Below are 21,935 nucleotides of genomic sequence, written 5' to 3'. Positions count from 1 at the left end.
GCAAAGCACAGAGAGATCCTTGATGAAAACCTGCTCCAGAGTGCTCAGGACCTCAGACTGGGGGCAAAGATTCACCTCCCAACAGGACAAGGACCCTAAGCACACAGCCAAGACAACACAGGAGTGGCTTTGGGACAAGTCTCTGAAAGTCCTTGAGCCAGATCCTGGACTTGAACCCGATCGAACATCTCTGGAGAGACATGAAAATAGCTGTGTAGCGACGCTCCCCATCCAACCTGACAGAGCTTGAGGATCTGCAGAGAAGAATGAAACTCCCCAAATACAGGTGTGCCAAGCTTGTAGCGTCATACCCAAGAAGACTTGAGGCTGTAATCGTTGCCAAAAGGTGCTTCAACAAAGTACTGAGTAAAGGGTTCGAATACTTTTGTATGTGATCAGTTTTTTTTAGTTTTTTTTTATACATTTGCAAATATTTTCTAAAACCAGTTTTTGCTTTGTAATTATGGGGAGTTGTGTGTAGATTGAGATAAAACAAATGTTTAAATACATTTTAAAGTAAGGCTGTAACGTAACAAAAAGGTGGAAATGTTATTTCTCTCAGATTGTGCACAAATTTGCTTACATCCCTGTTAGTAAGCATTTCTCCTTTGCCAAGATAATCCATCCATTTGACAGGTGTGGCATATCAATATGCTGATTAAACAGCATGATCATTATAGGTGCACCTTGTGTTGGGGACAATAAAAGGCCACTAAAATGTGCAGTTTTGTCACACAACACAATGCCAAAGATGTCTCATGTTGGAGGGAGCGTGCAATTGGCATGCTGACTGCAGGAATGTCCACCAGAGCTGTTGCCAGATAATTTAATTTTCATTTCACTACCATAAGCCGCCTCCGTCATTTTAGAGAATTTGGCAGTGCGTCCAACCGGCCTTACAACAGCAGACCACTTGTAACCACGCCAACCCAGGACCTCCACATTCGGCTTCTTCACCAGCTGATGAAACTGAGGAGTGTTTCTGTCTGTAATAAAGCCCTTTTGTGGGGGAAAACTAATTATGATTGGCTGTGCCTGCCTCCCAATTGGGTGGGCCTATGCCCTCTCAAGCCCACCCATGGCTGCGCACCTGCCCAGTCATGTGAAATCTATAGATTACAGCCTAAGGAATTTATTTAAAATTGACTGATTTCCTTATATGAACTGTAACTCAATAAAATTGTTGCATTTATATTTTTTTGTATAGATAAATGCATAATTTTTTCTGTGCTGGCCTTCTGTTCTAAAAAATACCGTCTTTTTTTTTAGTACTGAACAGTCAAAATGTCTAACATCCATCCCTCTGTCAGAATATAAATGGGCTGGTGAACGTTTTTAAAGTGGACAGGCTTTTTTGGCATTATGGACATGCATCAGACCCAGGATTTCATATGGATTGGCCCAACATTGGCCATGTTGTGATGCAAATACATTAGGTTATTGTTCTATATTGTGCCAACTGATATTACTGCATTTTCTATAAAATGTAAACAGTGTAAAAAAATAAATCTGATAAATAAAGCCTACTGGACTACACAACACAATCACCCCAGTCAGATCTTTCCTGAAGAATTCTAAACAGCTCTGCCCTTCCTTATCACACCCATTAATCCAACTTCCCTTTTCCAAACTGAACAAGTTCCACAGACATGTGACTAACAGAAATGGAATAATGTGCCCCTTTTTTACGAATGATCTTTTAAAGACAGGGTCCTGAAAAAGGGACGTTCTCTTTTTGCTGAGTTTAATATGTGAACAGCATGTTGAATCCAATAGCTACAGTTTATGTTCATGCATACGTAACGTTAGTATTAAACTAGTTCGCCTAATCTTCGGTTTTCTCGACGAGGAAGATCCACAGGTAGTCGACAGGAATGCAAACCGATGATCATGCAACCATATACAAGTGTCATTTCACGTAGTTATTTGGTTGATTGATTGTTCAACGAATTTGGGCAGTGTTGCTAAGCCCAAGTCAGTCAAACAGTGCATGAAGCCACGAAGAAGTACAAGCTCAACATGTGACCGACTAACATATGCGATAATGCAAACATTTGGCATCGGGGTATATTTAAATAATTATTAGCCTGATATAGGAACTAGCTACGTTAAGAACTGTAACGTCAAAAACGAAACGTTTGCGAGCTAGCTAATCCCCTAATGTTAGCTAGAATTCTGTAGCTAGCCATAACGACACTGGCACATACTTGCGCCACCTCTACCAGTCGAAAATATAACTACAGTAGCTAACCTAATTAGCGTTACTTTCACTTACCTACTTAATCAACAACATCCACGTTTCAATGTTTTGTTTTTGCAAGGGAAACTAAAATAATCTCTCCCATGAACTTGTATCCTCTAAAATCTTGCCCGTGTGTTCTCCGGTTCCGACAGGCTCGTGTTCCTCTGCTACGCAATCCGCCCCTTGTACCTATGCCTATTGCCGCTTTCACGTGCTAGTCGGAGCTAGGAAACTCGGACATTTACCCACTTGCTAACCATGTACACGGCACGTATATAACTACAACCAGTTAGCAAGTCTGACATTTCCACGTTTTCTAGTTCCGACTAGCATATGAACTCTGCATATGCTCTGCACTCGGGAGATTACGTGGCAAATGGCAATAGAGCTCAGAGACAGAGGCCGATGCCAAATAAACCAGTTCGCCCTATAGGGCAGGAGCGACATAGCCACTGTAGTACAGATGTTTTCCTGTCTTGCACCTATAGTTGGGGAAAGAGGTCCAGTTTTACTAAGCAACAAGTAGGATGGTTGGTGAGCTGCTCGGGATACGGTAAAGGAACTGGGAAGTTTACATAGTATGATGTCTCTGAATAATTCTGTCTTCAATTATCATAACACATTGACCAATACTCATGACCAAAAGTATGTGGACAGCTGCTCGTCAAACATCTCATTCCAAAATGTCAGAATTGGCCTAGTGGTTAAGAGCGTTGGGCTAGTAACGAAAAGGTCGCTGGTTCAAATCCCCGAGTAGGTGAAAAAAATATGTCGGTGTACCCTTGAGCAAGGCACTTAACCCTAATTGCTCCTGTAAGTCACTCTGGATAAGAGTGTCCACTAAGTGACTAGTAATGTAAAAAATATATATCATGGGTATTAATGAGTTGGTCCCCCTTTGCTGCTATAAAAGCCTCCACTCTTCTGGGAAGGCTTTCCACTAGATGTTGGAACATTGAGGTGGCGACTTGCTTCGATTCAGCCACGAGCATTAGTGAGGTCGGGCACTGATGTTGTCTGATTAGGCCTAGGGGCGGAAGGAACAGTCTTCCTTCCGCCCCTACCTGGGCTTGAACCAGGGATCCTCTACACACATCAACAACCGACACCCTCGAAGCATCGTTACCTATCGCTCCACAAAATCCGCAGGGAAACAACTACTTCAAGGTCTCAGAGTGTGTGATGTCACCGATTGAAACGCTATTAGCGCACACCCTGCTAACTAGCTAGCCATTTCACACACTGGCTCGCAGTCGGCTTTCCAATTCATCCCAATAGGGTTGAGGTCAGGGATCTGTGCAGGCTAGACAAGATCTTCCACAGTGATCTTGACAAACCATTTCTGTATGCTTTGTGCATGGGGGCATTGTCATGCCGAAACAGGAAAGGGCCTTCCCCAAACTGTTGCCACAAAGTTGGAAGCACAGAATCGTCTAGGACAGTGGTTCCCAAACTTTTTATTGTTCTATAGTTCTGTAACCCCCTCTAGCACCAGGGTCAGCACACTCTCAAATATTGTTGTTTGCCATCATTGTAAGCCTGCCACACACACACTATACGATACATTTATTAAACATAAGAATTAGTGTGTTTTTGTCACAACCCAGCTCGTGGGAAGTGACCAAGAGCTCTTATAGGACCAGGGCACAAATAATAATAATCAATAATTTTGCTCTTTATTTAGCCATCTTACATATAAAACCTTATTTGATCATCAAACATTGTGAATAACTCACCACAGGTTAATGAGAAGGGTGTGCTTGAAATGATGCACATAACTCTGCAATGTTGGGTTGTATTGGAGAGTCTGTCTTCAATTATTTTCCACACACAGTCTGTGCCTGTATTTAGTTTTCATGCTAGTGTGGGCCGAAAATCCACTCTCACATAGGTACGTGGTTGCAAAGGGCATCACTGTCTTAACAGCACAATTTGCCAAGGCAGGATACTCTGAGCGCAGCCCTATCCAGAAATCTGGCAGTGGCTTCTGATTAATTTCAATATTCACAGAACCGCTTGTTGCAATTTCAATGAGGCTTTCTTGTTCAGATATCAGTAAGTGGACTGGAGGCAGGGCATGAAAAGGATAACGAATCCAGTTGTTTATGTCGTCCGTTTCGGGAAAGTACCTGCGTAATTGCACACCCAGCTCACTCAGGTGCTTCGCTATATCACATTTGACATTGTCCGTAAGCTTGAGTTCATTTGCACACAAAATAAATCATACAATGATGGAAAGACCTGTGTGTTGTACTTGTTAAGGCAGACAGAAAATAGCTCCAACTTCTTAATCATAGCCTCAAATTTGTCCCGCACATTGAATTTAGTTGTGGAGAGTCCCTGTAATCCTAGATTCAGATCATTCAGGCGAGAAAAAAACATCACCCAGATAGGCCAGTCGTGTGAGAAACTCATCATCATGTAAGCGGTGAGACAAGTGAAAATTATGGTCAGTAAAGAAAACTTTAAGCTCGTTCTTCAATTATTTTTTAAAAACGTGTAAATAAAAAAAATAAAAAATCTGTTATTTTATTTTTCAGTTATTTTACCAGGTAAATTGACTGAGAACACGTTCTCATTTACAGCAACGATCTGGGGAATAGTTACAGGGGAGAGGAGGGGAATGATTGAGACAATTGTAAACTGGGGATTATTAGGTGACCATGATGGTTTGAGGGCCAGATTGGGAATTTAGCCAGGACACCGGGGTTAACACCCCTACTCTTACGATAAGTGCCATGGGATCTTTAATGACCTCAGAGAGTCAGGACACCCGTTTAACGTCCCATTCGAAAGACGGCACCCTACACAGGGCAGTGTCCCTAATCACTGCCCTAGGGCATTGGGATATTTTTTAGACCAGAGGAAAGAGTGCCTCCTACTGGCCCTCCAACACCACTTCCACCACTTCAATACTTTGCCCCTTGATAACCAGCGCACTTCTGTATGTTGTAAAAGCGTTACATGGTCATTGCACATCATTGCATAATGCAGAAAATACATGAGAGTTCTGGGGCCTTGCTTTAACAAAGTTAACCATTTTCACTGTCGTGTTCAAAACGTTTTTCAAGCTGTCAGGCATTCCCAAGTGGTGTCGGGAGTAACTGCTTGCATGCGCGTTACCACTCCACTATGTCTCCCTGTCATGGCTTTTGCCCCATCAGTACAGATACCAACACATCTTGACCACCAAAGTCCATTTGATGTCACAAAGCTGTCTAGTACTTTAAAAATATCCTCTCATGTTGTCCTGGTTTGCGGAAGAGGATGTCTTCCTTAATTGACCCCCCATAAACGTAACAGACATATACCAGGTCCTGTGCCAGGCCCACTACATCTGTTGACTCATCCAGCTGTAACGCATATAATTCACTGGCTTGTATGCAAAGCAGTAATTGTTTCAAAACATCTCCTGCCATGTCACTGATGCATTGTGAAACAGTGTCGTTTGATGAAGGCATTGTTTGTATAGTTTTTTGGGCCTTTTCCTCCAGCATTGTCCCAGCCATAACCGCGGGGCTTGCCTGTCATAGCCACTCAGTAGCTCACCATATAAGACCCATATAGCCCCTTCTTATTAATGCATCTGTTGCTTTTATAGGTCTTACTACTCGAAAGTCGTCTTTTTTCTCACTCAAACTCGTGGCTTGTTTTTAAAATGGTCATGTTTCGTTTCTAAATATCTGCGTAAGAGTGAAGGTTTCCCGTGAGAGAGTAACAGTTAATGAGATTGAATGTTAATTATTTGACTAGGCTACCTGTATTTGATTTTGTGTTGTTATTTTACTGAACACTAGATGGTTTAATACAATTTGTGGCAGTGAAACGAGGCTACTCAGGCAAGAAAATAAAAAAACTCACCCAAATGTATAGCCCTGTTGGAAAATATAAATGTACTGTTTGAAAATGTGAAGATACATTTTTTATTTTTTAATGTGAATCACATTTTTATTTGGCGTACCCCCGACGGCATTGCGCGTACCCAAGTTTGGGAATACCTGGTCTAGAATGTAGTTTATGCTGTAGCGTTAAGATTTTCCTTCACTGTAACTAAGTGGTCTAGCCCGAACCATGAAAAACAGCCCTAGACCATTATTCCTCCTCCATCCAACTTTACAGTTGGCATTATACAGTCGGGCAGGTAGTGTTCTCCCGGCATCCGCTAAACCCAGATTCGTCCGTCAGACTGTCAGATGAAGTGTGATTCATCACTCCAGAGAACTAATTTCCACTGCACCAGAGTCCAATGGTGGCGAGCTTTACACTACTTCAGCCAACGCTTGGCATTGCGCATGGTGATCTTAGGCTTGTGTGCGGCTGCTTGGCCATGGAAACCCATTTCATGAAGCTCCCGAGGAACAGTTCTTGTGCTGACATTGCTTCCAGAGGCAGTTTGTATTTCGGTAGCGACTGTTCCAGTAGAAGACAGACAATTTTTACACGCTACGTGCTTCAGCACTCGGCGGTCCCGTTCTGTGAGCTTGTGTGGCCTACCACTTCCTGGCAGAGCTGTTGCTGCTCCAAGACATTTCCACTTCACAATAACAGCACTTATGGTTGACTGGAGCAGCTCTATCCTATGACGGTGCCACATTGAAAGTCACTGAGCTCTTCAGTAAGGCCATTCTACTGCTAATGTTTTCCTATGGAGATTGCATGTCTGTCAGCTCGATTTTATACAACTGCCAGCAACGGGTGTGGCTGAAACAGCCGAATCCTTTAATTTGAAAATACACAAATACTTTTGTGTATATATAGTGTTTGTTAAAAGTTGTCTTCTAGCCTACTCTTCCTCATCAGGAGGGACCTACTGTAACACTCCTCATGGACCCTATTAATCAGGTGTGTTCAAAAGCCGGTCACCCAGTGGCTCCCCAGGAGGGGTTGGTAACTCCTGACGTCGGTTCAATGCAGAAGGAACCGAGTGGAGTCATTAAGAAACTAGATATGACCAATAAAGATGTAGATTATGATCCATTTTTATCAAGTGAAGTCGTAAAATACCGGTCAAAAGTTTTAGAACACCTACTCATTCATGGTTTTTCTTTATTTTGACTATTTTCTACATTGTAGAATAATAGTGAAGACATCAAAACTGAAATAACACATATGGAATCATGTAGCCAATCAGTTGTGTTGTGACAAGGTGGGGGGGATGCAGTCGCAAAAAAACATCAAGCGCTATGATGAAACTGGCTCTCATAAGGACCACCACAGGAATGGAAGACCCAGAGTTACTTCTGCTGCAGAGGATAAGTTCATTAGAGTTAACATCAGAAATTGCAGCCCAAATAAATGCTTCAGAGTTCAAGTAACAGACACATCTCAACATCAACTGTTCAGAGGATACTGTGTGAATCGGGCCTTTATGGTCGCATTGCTGCAAAGAAAATCACTACTAAAGAACACCAATGAGAAGAAGAGACTTGCTTGGGCCAAGAAACACGAGCAATGGACATGAGACCGGTGGAAATTTGTCCTTTGGTCTGGATTTTTGGTTCCAACAGCTGTGTCTTTGTGAGACGCGGTGTGGGTGAACGGATGATCTCCGCATGTGTATTTCCCACCGTAAAGCATGGAGGAGGTGTTATGATGTGGGGGTGCTTTGCTGGTGACACTGTCTGTGATTTATTTAGAATTTAAGAAACACTTATCGCTGCAGAATGCTGGTTATGCCATCTGGTTTGGGTTTAGTGGGACTATCATTTGTTTTTCAACAGGACAATGACACAACAGACCGCCAGGCTGTGTAAGGGCTATTTTAACAAGGATGATAGTGATGGAGTGCTGCATCAGATGACCTGGCCTCCAAAATCCCCAGACCTCAACCAAATTGAGAGGGTTTGGGATGAGTCAGACCGCAGTGAAGGAAAAGCAGCCAACAAGTGCTCAGCATATGTGGGAAGTCCTTCAAGACTGTTGGAAAAGCATTCCAGGTGAAGCTGGTTGAGAGAATGCCAAGAGTGTGCAAAGTTGTCATCAAGGCAAAGGGTGGCTACTTTGAAAAATCTCACATTGTGATTTGTTTAACACTTTTATTGTAACTAGATGATTCCATGTGTTAATTCATAGTTTTGATGTCTTCATTATTCATTATTGTACAATGTAGAAAATAGTAAAAATAAATAAAAACCCTTGAATGAGTAGGGGTGTCCAAACTTTTGACCGGTGGTGTATATGAGGAATTACATGAATACAGAGACAGTGTTACATGATCACACAGTAAAGACACCCGGATAGGCACTCATTTGGCTTTTCATATTATCCACAACTTCTCCCTGCATGCATTTGGCCTCATATACGTGGATAATGCATACATACAATAATAAGGCCTTTTATCAAGCATTTTGGTTAGTGATGACAAGTACTGCATACACATTGTTTCCAGTAGTCTATATGGAATTGATAACCAAAGCAAAGTCTAACAAGTACAGCTGTATATGTAACACGTAGATGAATGTTGATATGTTAATAACAACCAATACATTGAGATACATAAGTGTCCCAACAGTAAATGACAATAGGCTAATATAGGTAAGAGGTTGATAATTAGGCTTGTTCAGGCGAGTACAGTTGCTAGCTCCACCAGTTTGCTTGGAGGAGGGGACTAGGAGCAGGCAGGGTTGCGTGTATATCTCACCCCAGGTAGAGTAGCAGGTGTATGGGGGACAGAGAGAGGACTGGGAGGGTGAACATGTCAGAGCCCCAGGGTGTCTTTCTGCACTTGGCAACCCAGAAGGTTATTTCCAGCCTGGACACACTCGGACACACTGGTCGCTGAAAACACACAACATCACCAGGACAGGCATCATTATACTGTAGCATCATGGTGGCAAGGATTGGCACAATGTATCTGGAACACTTGTTTGAAGACAAAATACCACCAACATTGTATTGTGAATGATAATACTCAAAATGTAAATATATTTGTAATTTAAGTAATACAGTATGGTAGATTCCTACAATTTCTTTCCAATCAGGGAAGATGAAGGACAAGAGTTGCCAGGACTATGAGAGTAAGCTATAGCTACCTTTCTGATCCTGGATCCATGATACTGCCTTCATGGCCAGAAACTGCCACTCCTCCTGAGCCTCCATCTTGAAACCATAGAGCCATACCAGGGCTAGAACCGTGGCCCACACCTCCTGGTCCACCTGAGTGAGGGAGAGAGTGAGAGCGAGAGACAGACAGATGGAGAGATAAACAGAAAATAAGGACACTGAGACATGGGTATCATGGGGACATTCAATTCAATGTTCATCATGCTTTTGTCCAGAGCTGATGGTCTTTCTATAGAGTGCACGTGCAGATACTCTGAGTGCATCATCTTGCAGCATGCTCATAATATACAGTATCAGTTAAAAAGGTTGGACACACCTCTTCATTCAAGGGTTTTTCTTTATTTTTACTACGTTCTACATTGTAGAATAATAGTGAAGACATCAAAACTATGGAATAACACATATGGAATCATGTAGTAACCTAAAAAGTAACAAAATATATTTTGATTTGTTTTTGAGATTCTTCAAAGTAGCCACCCTTTGCCTTGATCACAGCTTTGCACACTCTTGGCATTCTCTCAACCAGCTTCATGAGGTAGTCACCTGGAAGGCATTTCAATGAACAGGTGAGCCTTGTTAAAAGTGAAATTGTGAAATTTATTTCCTTCTTAATGCGTTTGAGCCAATCAGTTGTGTTGTGACATGGTAGGGGTGGTATACAGAAGACAGCCCTATTTGGTAAAATACCAAGTCCATATTATGGCAAGAAAAGCTCAAATAAGCAAAGAGAAACAACAGTCCGTCATTACTTTAAGACATGAAAGAGGGTCAATCTGGAAAATTTCAAGAACTTTTAAAGTTTCTTCAAGTGCAGTTACAAAAACCATCAAGCGCTATGATGAAAATAGTTCTCATGAGGACCGCCACAGGAAAGGAAGACCCAGAGTTACCTATGCTGCAGAGGATAAGTTCATTAGAGTTACCAGCCTCAGAAATTGCAGCCCAAATAAATGCTTCACAGAGTACAAGTAACAGACGCATCTCAACATCAACTGTTCAGAGGAGACTGCGTGAATCCGGCTTTCATGGTCGAATTGCTGCAAAGAAACCACTACTGAAGGACACCAATAAGAAGAAGAGACTTGCTTGGGCCAAGAAACACGAGCAATGGACATTAGACCGGTGGAAATCTGTCTTTTGGTCTGATGAATCCAAATTTGAGATGTTTGGTTCCAACCGGCGGGTCTTTGTGAAACGCAGAGTAGATGAACGGATGATCTCCGCATGTGTGGTTCCCACCGTGAAGCATGGAGGGGGTGTGATGGTGCTTTGCTGGTGACACGGTCTGATCTATTTAGAATTGAAGGCACACTTAACCAGCATGGCTAGCACAGCATTCTGCAGCGATACGCCATCCCATCTGGTTTGCGCTTAGTGGGAGTATAATTTGTTTTTTAACAGGACAATGACCCAACACACCTCCAGGCTGTGTAAGGGATATTTGACCAAGAAGAAGAGAGATGGAGTGCTGCATCAGATGACCTGGCCTTCACAATCACCCAACCTCAACCCAATTGAGATGGTTAAGGATGAGTTGGACCGCAGAGTGAAGGAAAAGCAGCCAACAAGTGCTCAGCATATGTGGTTACTCCTTACATGCTGTTGGAAAATCATTCCAGGTGAAGCTGGTTGAGAGAATTCCAAGAGTGTGCAAAGCTGTCATCAAGGCAAAGGGTGGCTACTTTGAAGAATTTAAAATATATTTTGATTTGTTTAACACTTATGGTTACTACATGATTCCATGTGTTATTTCATAGTGTTTATGTCTTGTCTATTATTCTAAAATGTAGAAAATAGTAAAAACAAAGAAAAACCCTGGCATCTGTTTATTTCTGTGGACCTACCTGTGCAGGCTTTGGCTTGGACACCTCCTCCTCAGTCTTCGCCAGCACCTCAGCCAACCCTGCCTCCAGGACCCAGGAACCAGAGGCCTTCTGAAGGGAGATCAGCTGGAGGAGAGGGTCCCTCACAGGCTTAGAGGTTGGGGCTGGAGAGTCAAAGTCTAATGGGATTGGACAACTTAATGGTTAGAACAGTTACAAATTATCTAAATGATTACATACCTAATACCTTAACTGTTCCATTATAGCGCCAGTGGCTAACTGGGTCACCCTAACCCTAACCAGAATCCTAACAGTTGCGGTAAAATCATTGTGCTGTGCTTGAGTAATACAATCACAATAAATAGAACACTGAGGAGCATCAAACAGTGTTACAATTCCCATGTGAATAACAGGTATTTGGAATTAGGTTAACACAGACATTAACCCTTAAAATTACCTTCGGAACAGTTGTCGTCATAGTCTAATACTTCTAAAGCATCCAAACCTGAAACCCAATGTAAATTGTTTATGTTAGACTTTTGTTAGTGGGAATGTACGACACTATCTATTAAAGATCACAATTCAACATTACAGTACTTCTACCCAAAATACACTGAACAAAAATATAAACGCAACATGTAAAGTGTTGGTCCCATGTTTCATGAGCTGAAATAAAAGATGCCGGAAATTTTTGGTAAGCTCAAATAAAATGTTGTGCACAAATTGGTTTACATCCCTGATAGTGAGAATTTCCCATTTGCCAAGATAATCCATCCACTTGACAGGTGTGGCATATCAAGAAGCTGATTAAACAGCATGATCATTACACAGGTGAACCTTGTGTTGGGGACAATAAATGTGCAGTTTTTTCATACAACTCCACAGATGTCTCAAGTTGAGGGAGCATGCAATTGTCATGCTGACTGCAGGAATGTCCACCAGAGCTGTTGCCAGATAATTGAATGTTAATTTCTCTACCATAAGCCGCCTCCAACGCCGTTTAAGAAAATTTGGCAGTACGTCCTAAGGGCCTCACAACCTGCAGACCACGTGTATGGCGTTGTGTGGGTGAGTGATTTGCTGATGTCAACGTTGTGAACAGAGTGCCCCATGGTGGCGGTGGGGTTATGGTACGGGCAGGCAGACGCTACGGACAACGAACACAATTGCATTTTATCGATGGCAATTTGAATGCACAAAAATACCGTGACGATATCCTGAGGCCCATTTTTTTTTAAAGGCATCTGTGACCAACAGATGCATATCTATATTCCCAGTCATGTAAAATCAATATATTAGATGCATTTAAAATTGACTGGTTTCCTCATATGAACTGTAACTCCGTAAAATCTATTAAAATTGTTGCATGTTGCGTTTTATATTTTTGTTTAGTATAATTCAACATTAACAATGTTGATTCCAACATTTCTGTAAAAGTTATGAAATGTGTCAATACACATTTTGTAAAATTGAATTATTTGAATTAACCCTGAAATGAATAAAACATGTAGTTTATTCAAAACATGCAGACTTTAAACATGAACCCATAAGATCACAATCTTAATACAACTGAACAGGGATCATATTAACAGGGTTTAGTATTAACTCATAATAGTGATACGTAAGCATATTGAAATAGAGACATGTAACTTGTTTCTTAAACAAATAGACTCGGTGCTGACCTTTACTCTTTTTGCTCAACTTTAACTTGACTGGGGACCTCATTTTATTCTGCAGACTACACCCCATCACCATGGGCATGGGGCTCCACTGAGCCATACCACACAACATCATCTTGGGCATGGGGCTGTGATACAACACTGAGAAAGAAGGGAAAAACACAGGTCACTGGGTTACAAACATGAAGGTACACGCACCGAACACATTAATGACTAAACAATGAGGATTCCGTCTTACACGTGCAGGGGGCACAGTTTGAGACACTTCAGCTCGCGGTTACCATTTATTTAGCGCTGTTTACATATCTGCATAAAATAATTTCCTTGCACAGCCTCTCCCCGTCACACAAACACTCACTCACTTGGCGTCGGGACTTGTCTGCGTAGCAGCTGTCCATGCAGGGCCTCTCCATCTCCTTTGTGGACAGCGATGAAGGCAGTAAAGGCACTGCTCACTCCTGATTGGACGCTGAGCTCTATCACCTTCTCTTTCACTCCCTCCTTCTCACCATCCTGCTCTCTCTCTTCCACCTCCAGGGATTGGATCAGGGTTCGAGCACCCAGCCTGTGGACGGTCATTCTGGAGAGGAGGGATAGAGAGAAGAGGTAGAGGAAAGAGAGAGATAAGAGTTAGATGTGGGAGAGGAGGGATATAGAGAGATTAAGACAGAGGAGTGGGAGAGAGGAGGGTTAGAGAGATTAAGACAGTGGGGGAGAAGAGGGATATAGAGATTAAGACAGTGGAGTGAGGGAGAGGAGGGATATAGAGATTAAGACGGTGGAGTGGGGGAGAGGAGGGATATAGAGATTGAGACAGTGGAGTGGGGGAGAGGAGGGATATAGAAATTAAGACGGTGGAGTGGGGGAGAGGAGGGATATAGAGATTAAGACAGTGGAGTGGGGGAGAGGAGGGATAGAGAGATTAAGACAGTGGAGTGAGGGAGAGGAGGGACAGAGAGATTAAGACAGTGGAGTGGGGGAGAGGAGGGATAGAGAGATTAAGACAGTGGAGTGGGGGAGAGGAGGGACAGAGAGATTAAGACAGTGGAGTGGGGGAGAGGAGGGATATAGAGATTAAGACAGTGGAGTGTGGGAGAGGAGGGATAGAGAGATTAAGACGGTGGAGTGTGGGAGAGAGGGATAGAGAGATTAAGACAGTGGAGTGGGGGAGACGAGGGTCGATGATAAGATGGGGGTACCTACAGAACTATATAAATATATATCAAATCATACTACATAGCTGAAATGCATTAGAAGTGCTGGCACAGTTTCTATTAATGGAGTGTCATAGCAGTGTTGCCTGAAAATAGTGGCACATTCCCTTAATGCATCTGACCAAGGCCTGCAGTGTTGTTTTTACCCAGTGTCCTCTGCAGGCTTAAGACTGAAGCTCAGCTGGTTCTCAACAGGCTGCTTGGCCAGGCTGTACTTCACTATCACCGAGCCCTCTGTGTCCCCTGAGCTCTGAGCAGGGGAGAGAATGAGAGAGAGTGAGAAGGAGAAAGAGACAGACAGAACGAGAGAAAGAAAACAAGGAAATACAGAGTTTAGTAAAAACACGTGGACCGTGACCCAAAAAATTGTTGTCTTGCAAATAAGTTATGACCTTACCAGTGTCATTTGAACATTGACATACAGTATGTTAAACAATATTAACATTCATAACAGTAGAAGGCAGAGTCCTCACCTCCCCAGTGAGCTGGGCATACAGAAGTGCCCTTTGGCCCTGGAAGACCACTCTGATTGGTGGAGACAGAGGGGTGACAGAGACCCCCTTTGGGACATTCCACTTGACTGAGATGTCCACCACAGCTGGCTGCAGGGCAAACCGGAGGGACTGCATCACCTGAGGGAGGAGAGTGAAGGAGGTGGGAAAGTGGTAAATAATGTAATTAAAAAAGGAAAGAGAAAAACAAGAGAATAAGGGAGGTGATGAAAATGTTTGTAGCCAATAGAGCCCTCACTTTACACATGCACACACACTGATAAGCTCTCTTACTTTGGGCTGCATCCTGTCCTGTCCTGTGATAAACTGTGCGTGCCCTCTGGCCTGCTTGGCCACCCCAGAAATGAGAGCAGTGCTGGCCCCCTCCCCGATCCCAAAGGAGAAACACCTGACAGGGACACACCCAGGAAACACTATTATTGTTGTTATCAAATACCAAAAAAAGTCTATCAACCAAATCCATATCACTTGTATAATTTTCTTGTCCTCGTGGGGTGACTGAAAACACATAACTGTACAGGAAGAATCATCAATACAAAAGCTTTTGTTTTCTAACAGGGGTGAAAAACCCTAACCTACAGAACTGTCCCACACTGCTGCTCACAGACAGGTTGGGTAGGTTTACTTTAGATTGGGTTTTACAATTCATCTTTTGAGTCAAAAAGACCAGTGGTTAGAGCTTTACTTTCCAGACAGGTGCAATGGGTTCTGTAACAAACTCTCTATTAAAACCAGTTAGTCGAATTCTTTCAGGTGGGAGGTGACAGAGCTGGGATCTCTGCCCCAACTAGGTAATGATAGGGGAAACAGTGCTTGTGGGCCCACCTGTGAGAACCGGCATTCGTCTTCACCAGATCCAGGACTTCCTTGGTGTTCCCCACCTCACCATCAGTGAACAAGAAGAGCTGTGGAGGACAGAGCGGGTATGTCTCAACATTAAATAATGTACGTGCAGCACTGAAGTATACTGAGAATGTTTCCTTAGTAACCAAAAACACAGGTCTATTTGCTGTCCCAGTAAGCCAGGCATGTTACTGTAAATACCACACTCAAAATACACTGTTTGCTAGGGTGTTACTCTGTAACTAAACATGCCCAAAGCCCAAAAGGGAATTCCCTCATGGTCTAAGACATTGGTTGCTCCCGTGGGAGACCAGGGTTCATATCCTGCGTGTTACACATGGAAAGGTGGGAGGAGTTTCAGGTGTTTCAGGAGGAACCTGTATGAATCACAGCCAGCCAGCCCTAGAAGGCCAATGAGTGAGGTGATTAGAAAAAAATATTAAAAATGCCACTCCACAATGATACAATAACTGACAGATTTTTGTTGACCACTCAGATAGTTGAGACACTAAAAAACAAACCTAGTCAAACATGGTACAGTGGTTCCTTTGGCGTCATCAAAAATACATTACATCATCTATATTTTGGGTAACAGTCGTTATACATTGCGTCATCTATACACGTATGCATAAACAAAACTAAGTAAAGTAGATACAAGGACATTCAGAAACTTCTAAAGAAATGTCTGTTGGACGATACGGTGGCAGGCTTTAGCAGAGGCATTTACATTATTGTTACCTGATAACATTGCACACAATTATTTTCATCTAGATAATTTGAACTATCACTTTGGCTGGACAGCTGACAAAAAACATCCATAATGTCATTGTATAACCCACAGTAAAGCAACGCATGAGGTTCTGTTTCAATGGAAGCATCGTTACAGAAAGGACAGACATTTCTCTATGGCAGTGTTTGTGTGTAAATTATTATTATTTAACTAGGCAAGTCAGATAAGAACAAATTCTTATTTACAATGACAGCCTACCCCGGCCAAACGCTAATCCGGACAACGCTGGGCCAATTGTGCGCCGCCCTATGGGACTCCCAATCACGGCCGGTTGTGATACAGCCTGGAATCAAACCAGGGTCTGTAGTGACGCCTCTAGCACTGAGATGCAGTGCCTTAGACCGCTGCGCCACTCGGTCTAAGGCACTGTAAGGTATGTAAGGTGTGTTAGCTACCTGTCTGGGCTGGTCGGGGAGGCAGGGCTGGCTGTAGATATGTTTTAAAGGCTGGAGGATCTCTGTACCTCCCAGGTCAGCCCTCATTTCTTTCACCTTCTGCAGAGCCTCATCCATAGTCTTCTGGCTGTACTCCACACTCTTACTGACGTCCAGATAGACACACACACACACACACAGGTCAAAGGGTCATCACCACAACATATTACAGACCCAAGCCATGGACATTTGAATCCTTCCCCTACCTGCTGCAAATTATTAGATGTAAACATGATTGAAACAGGGGTTGGAAGGAGAAAACACTCACGAAAAGAAGGACTCATAACTGGACCCAAAGCCGATGATGTTGAAGTAGCAGCCCATTGGCAGGCTTTTCAGCAAGAGCAGCAGAGTATCCTGCAAGAGAGAAGTCCAACAAGTGTCTTTACTCTTCAATAAACCTTATAGGACAGTCTTAAAGAACTAGTACAGAGTAACCACAGTGTACTGGATTTAACTCCAAACTACCTAGTGGTGAATCCTGTGCAGATTGAGCTGTTCATTTATTAGAATAGGGTTGCTGTGTGTGTGTGTGTATACCCTGGCACTGCCAATACGGTCCTGTGACCCAGACCCAAGGTGCATGGGGCATTCCATGCTGCCAGAGCGATCCACTACGAACAGGAACTCCCCGTGTGAGGTCATAGATGACATCACATCCTTGGGAAACTCTGGGTACAAGCTCAGCATGACCACTGGGTCACCCATCAGAGAGCCTGGGTGGGGGGGGAGAGAGAGAGAGAGAGAAAGAGAGAAAGGAATAAGTGTCCAACAGTTATTCTCCATTTCTAGAGGACGCCTCTTCTTCAGTCTCACCATGTCCCTCTCTGTAAACATGAATGAAGGTAGTAAACTAGACTACTCATTGATCTCATATACACCAATCTACAACAGAGTACACCCACCCCCCTCACCTGGCTTGGCAGAAGCCTGTGCTGCCTCTACTATAGCAGTAGGCTGATGGGTGTCTTGGTAATACAACAACAGCTCAACATCCCGGTCAAACTGATGACCTGCAGCCAGACTGACCTGCAGTTAGAACAACATTCACATGAAGGTAGAGCAGTCAGAGAGGGAATTGAACAACTATGAAGGATTCTGATGGTTTATGGTGCTAGTGAGAGTGCAAGCACACAGACATACACACAGTGTACACATTCATACGTACGTACGTAAAGCAACACACTTACACATGCATATGAACACACACACACACACAGTACCGTGGCTTGGGTTTTCTCTGTGTTGAGGTAGTTGAGTGGGTCCAGGGGACAGTTGGACTCTACTCTAGAGATGGGATGAGGGGACGACACATGGGCACTGAGGGACAGACTGTAGGGGACAGAACCAGCGGGCACCGAGGACACCTGGGCACTGCCACCACTACCACTGTCTGACCCTTAGAGAGAGATGGGTGAGGGAGAGAGGGGAGAGAGAGACCCACAGATTAAAATGTTTTTGTTCCAGCCCAGCACTAACACTTCTTTCATCTCATCAACAACTCACCAAGACCTTGATTAATTCAATAATGATTAATTCATTAAAACGGGACTGTAACTAAAGCATGCACCATCCCCTGTGGGTCTCCAATAGCAGGACTGAAGACCACTGCCCTATGGGACCAGGTACTGGTTCATAGTCACACTGCTGCCCACAAGGTTTTTACTTTGTTTTGCAGTGCCCTATGATGTATTAGTGGTTTGTGTCTCTATACAGGGGCCCATGTTCTTACCCTGGGGTTGGTAGCGGGGGTTGAGCACGGCGGGCAGGCAGAGCCTCAGGCCGTCGTCAGCCTGTACAGCCAGCTCTGTCACATAGTCCAGGCTGACAGAGGCCTTCTCCCCTGGAGGCAGACTTCCCACACTCAGCTTGAACACGTCCGGGCTCTCATCACTCTCCTCCAATAGGAAGGCCTGCTGTCCCGAGCTCAATGCATCATCATACTGCTCCTGTGCCTGAGGAGGGACAGAGGAACACAGGGACGCATCATCAACCTGACACACAGTATAGTACAGTAGCATACATCCAGGGGAAGGTGCTGTCTGACTGACACTAGTCAGGTCAATGGGGTTTGACAGAGAGTCGCTTTGACAAAGCAGTAGGTTGGGAACCAGTTTTACAGGGTCAATGTCTAATACTGAGAGCAGAGAGCTGTCAACAAACATCTGAATAACTTTTGAAGCCCACTAGGTCATAGACTGCTGGTTAACCATAAAGTGATAATAATAAGTTATGGATTGGATTTATATAGAGCCTTTCTACCAACTGAGGTACCAAAAGCACTTTACATAGTAAGGGGGAAACTCATCTCATCCACCATCAATGTGTGGTACCCACCTGGGTGATGCACAGCAACCGTTTTGTACCAGAACGCTCACCACACACCAGATCTCATGGTGGAGAGGCGAGGAGTGATATTTGCCAATTAGGAATGAAGGGATTATTAGGTTGCCTTGATGGAAATGGGGCCAGGTTAGCTGGCCGGTAACATTTTACACCAAGTTTCTCTTAAAACTGTGTAGTAACGCTATAATTACACTAGTAACAACACTTGTACTAACATGTTATTGATTGGTATTAATGTGAAATTAACCCAAATCCTGCAATAAATTATATTTTTGTAGATCTCAGAAAATGTCATAAAAAATATGTCTATAGTTGCATTTGTCTCATTATTGACTTGTCATCTCTCCTCACCTTCTGTTTCTCCTGAACCTCAGCCACCACCTCAGTCTGTCCTATCTTGGCGCTGAACCTGCAGACAGCAGCCTCTCCCGGCAGAGGGAAAACAAAGATGGCCTCCAGAGGGCTCTGCTCCTGGTTCTCATACTGCAGAGTGGAGCTCACAGTGGCCACATGCCCCTGCACACTCACTTCCACAGCAATACTCTTCAGAGGCACTGAGAGAAGGAGGGATGGATGGAGCAACATATTTTTTATTTTGTGAAAAACAATATACAGTTGAAATCAGAAGTTTACATACACCTGAGCCAAATACATTTAAACTCAGTTTTTCACAATTCCTGACATTTAATCCTAATAAAAATTCCCTGTTTTGGTCAGTTAGGATCACCACTTCATTTTAAGAATATGAAATGTCAGAATAATAGTAGAGAGAATGACTTATTTCAGCTTTTATTTCCTTCATCACATTCCCAGTGGGTCAGAAGTAAACATACACTCAATTAGTATTTGGTAGCATTGCCTTTAAATTGTTTAACTTGGGTCAATCGTTTCAGGTAGCCTTCCACAAGCTTCCCACAATAAGTTGGGTGAATTTTGGCTCATTCCTCCTGACAGAGCTGGTGTAACTGAGTCAGGTTTGTAGGCCTCCTTGCTCGCACACACTTCTTCAGTTCTGCCCACATTTTCTATAGGATTGAGGTCAGGGCTTTGTGATGGCCACTCCAATACCTAGACTTCGTTGTCCTTAAGCCATTTTGCCACAACTTTGGAAGTATGCTTGGGGTCATTGTCCATTTGGAAGACCCATTTGCGACCAAGCTTTAACTTCCTGACAGATGTCTTGAGATGTTGCTTCAAAAAATGCACATAATTTTCCTGCCTCATGATGCCATCTATTTTGTGAAGTGCACCAGTCACTCCTGCAGCAAAGCACCCCCACAACATGATGCTGCCACCCCCGTGCTTCACGGTTGGGATGGTGTTCTTCGGCTTGCAAGCCACCCCCTTTTTCCTCCAAACATAACAATGGTCATTATGACCAAGCAGCTCTATTTTTGTTTCATCAGACCAGAGGACATTTCTCCACAAAGTACGATATTTGTCCCCATGTGCAGTTGCAAACCGTATTCTGGCTTTTTTTAATGCTGGTTTTGGAGATACTTTTGTACCTGTTTCCGCCAGCATCTTCACAAGGTCCTTTGCTGTTGTTCTGGGATTGATTTGCACTTTTCGCACCAAAGTACATTCATCTCTAGGAGACAGAACGCGTCTCCTTCCTGAGCGGTATGACGGCTGCGTGGTCCCATGGTGTTCATACTTGAGTACTATTGTTTGTACAGATGAACGTGGTACCCTCAGGCATTTGGAAATTGCTCCCAAGGATGAACCAGACTTGTGGAGGTCTACATTTTTTTTTCTAAGGTCTTGGCTGATTTATTTTAGATTTTCCCATGATGTCAAGCAAAGAGGCACTGAGTTTGAACGTAGGTCTTGAAATACATCCACAGGTACAACTCCAATTGACTCAAATGATGTCAATTAGTCTATCAGAAGCTTCTAAAAGCCATGACATCATTTTCTGGAATTTTCCAAGCTGTTTAAAGGCACAGTCAACTTAGTGTATGTAAACTTCTGACCCACTGGAATTGCGATACACTGAATTACAAGTGAAATAATCTGTCTGTAAACAATTGTTGTTAAAATGACTTGTGTCATGCACAAAGTAGATGTCCTAACTGACTTTCCAAAACTATAGTTTGTTAACAAGAAATGTGTGGAGTGGTTGAAAAACGAGTTTTAATAACTCCAACCTAAGTGTATGTAAACTTCCGACTTCAACTGTAAAGGTGGTGAAATGTTCTGAAGTATTTATTTAATAAAAAAGGAAGAGAAACAGACACAGGAAGTAAACAATCATTTATGCTTTCAAACCGTACCTGGTTCATTCTTGACAGTTACCAATCCACAGCAGTTCACCATTTTGGCTCCTGTATGGAGAAGTCAGGTGTCATATCATTGTCCTTTTACGGGCGTCTTACGTTAATAAAGTTTAATTGCCGTGCAACAGTAAACAGTTAATGGTAATATGCCAAGTGTCTATGATAAATTGTTTTATAAAGGCAGCCACAGAATGCAACTACTGACAGTAGGATGACAGTAATTGAGAGGTTTATCTAACCATGTTGGCAGGGCTCTACAACAATGTTCCCTCAAAATATTTTTTGAGGCACTGAGCAAATTTTAAGTCTGCTGAACGCAAACTGGAACATTTTTTAAATACTGTGTAACTTCCAGCGCACGTTTAATTATGAACACTGAGGCTGTACCCACTTTAAGATACAGTTTTAACAGTGGCCAAGTAGGCTACTGTGGCTATTTGATCATAATGTAGGCCTACCAGAGTGGCCTACCATCAAAAACAATGAGAAAATGTATCCCATAACATTTTAACATGGAAGTAGCTGTTCTATCATTCAGCCTACAGTAGCAGCCAATGAGTGGTGTTCAATGTAGGCTTCATTCCATGAGACTTTATTTTTTTTAAACATGCAGAGCTTGACATTTACCTGTTTATCCACTTGTCCTTCAGACAAGGAGGTGACAATTACTCTCATGTTGTGTTTCGATGCAAGAAACCACTTTTCAAAATA

General features: G+C 43.1%; 1 protein-coding gene across 2 annotated transcripts; it reads right to left on the bottom strand.

Annotated features, from left to right (window-relative positions):
* Nucleotides 1–3,896: 3,896 nt before the first annotated feature.
* LOC139548307 (von Willebrand factor A domain-containing protein 5A-like) lies at nucleotides 3,897–21,383 on the bottom strand. 2 transcript variants are annotated; one of them, XM_071357903.1, is made up of 18 exons: nucleotides 21,222–21,383; nucleotides 19,297–19,499; nucleotides 18,332–18,554; nucleotides 17,823–17,998; nucleotides 17,514–17,628; nucleotides 17,140–17,315; nucleotides 16,868–16,956; nucleotides 16,561–16,705; nucleotides 15,358–15,437; nucleotides 14,806–14,920; nucleotides 14,494–14,652; nucleotides 14,167–14,270; nucleotides 13,169–13,386; nucleotides 12,810–12,947; nucleotides 11,585–11,632; nucleotides 11,149–11,306; nucleotides 9,274–9,397; nucleotides 3,897–9,019 (listed from the first exon to the last, which is right to left on the bottom strand). In XM_071357903.1, exons 1-18 carry the CDS (start codon nucleotides 21,262–21,264, stop codon nucleotides 8,940–8,942), a joined length of 2,394 nt encoding a protein of 797 aa, XP_071214004.1. In that variant the 5' UTR covers nucleotides 21,265–21,383; the 3' UTR covers nucleotides 3,897–8,939. The 2 variants fall into 2 exon arrangements, with proteins under 2 accessions (XP_071214004.1, XP_071214005.1); XM_071357904.1 differs by lacking the exon at nucleotides 11,585–11,632.
* Between the last annotated feature and the right edge of the window lie 552 nt (nucleotides 21,384–21,935).

Source organism: Salvelinus alpinus, chromosome 21 (genome assembly GCF_045679555.1).
Source record: "Salvelinus alpinus chromosome 21, SLU_Salpinus.1, whole genome shotgun sequence".
NCBI lineage: Eukaryota > Metazoa > Chordata > Actinopteri > Salmoniformes > Salmonidae > Salvelinus > Salvelinus alpinus.
This window is presented reverse-complemented; position numbering and strand designations above follow the sequence as displayed.

Excerpts from the sequence above, each read along its gene's own strand:
- LOC139548307 (XM_071357903.1), bottom strand. The coding sequence starts at position 21,264 with ATGGTGAACTGCTGTGGATTGGTAACTGTCAAGAATGAACCAG. Across the intron at positions 14,921-15,357 it reads ACGAATGCCGGTTCTCACAG|GTGTTTCTCCTTTGGGATCG; the intron begins GTGGGCCCACAA and ends TGTCCCTGTCAG. Across the intron at positions 11,633-12,809 it reads GTTGAGCAAAAAGAGTAAAG|GTTTGGATGCTTTAGAAGTA; the intron begins GTCAGCACCGAG and ends ATTGGGTTTCAG.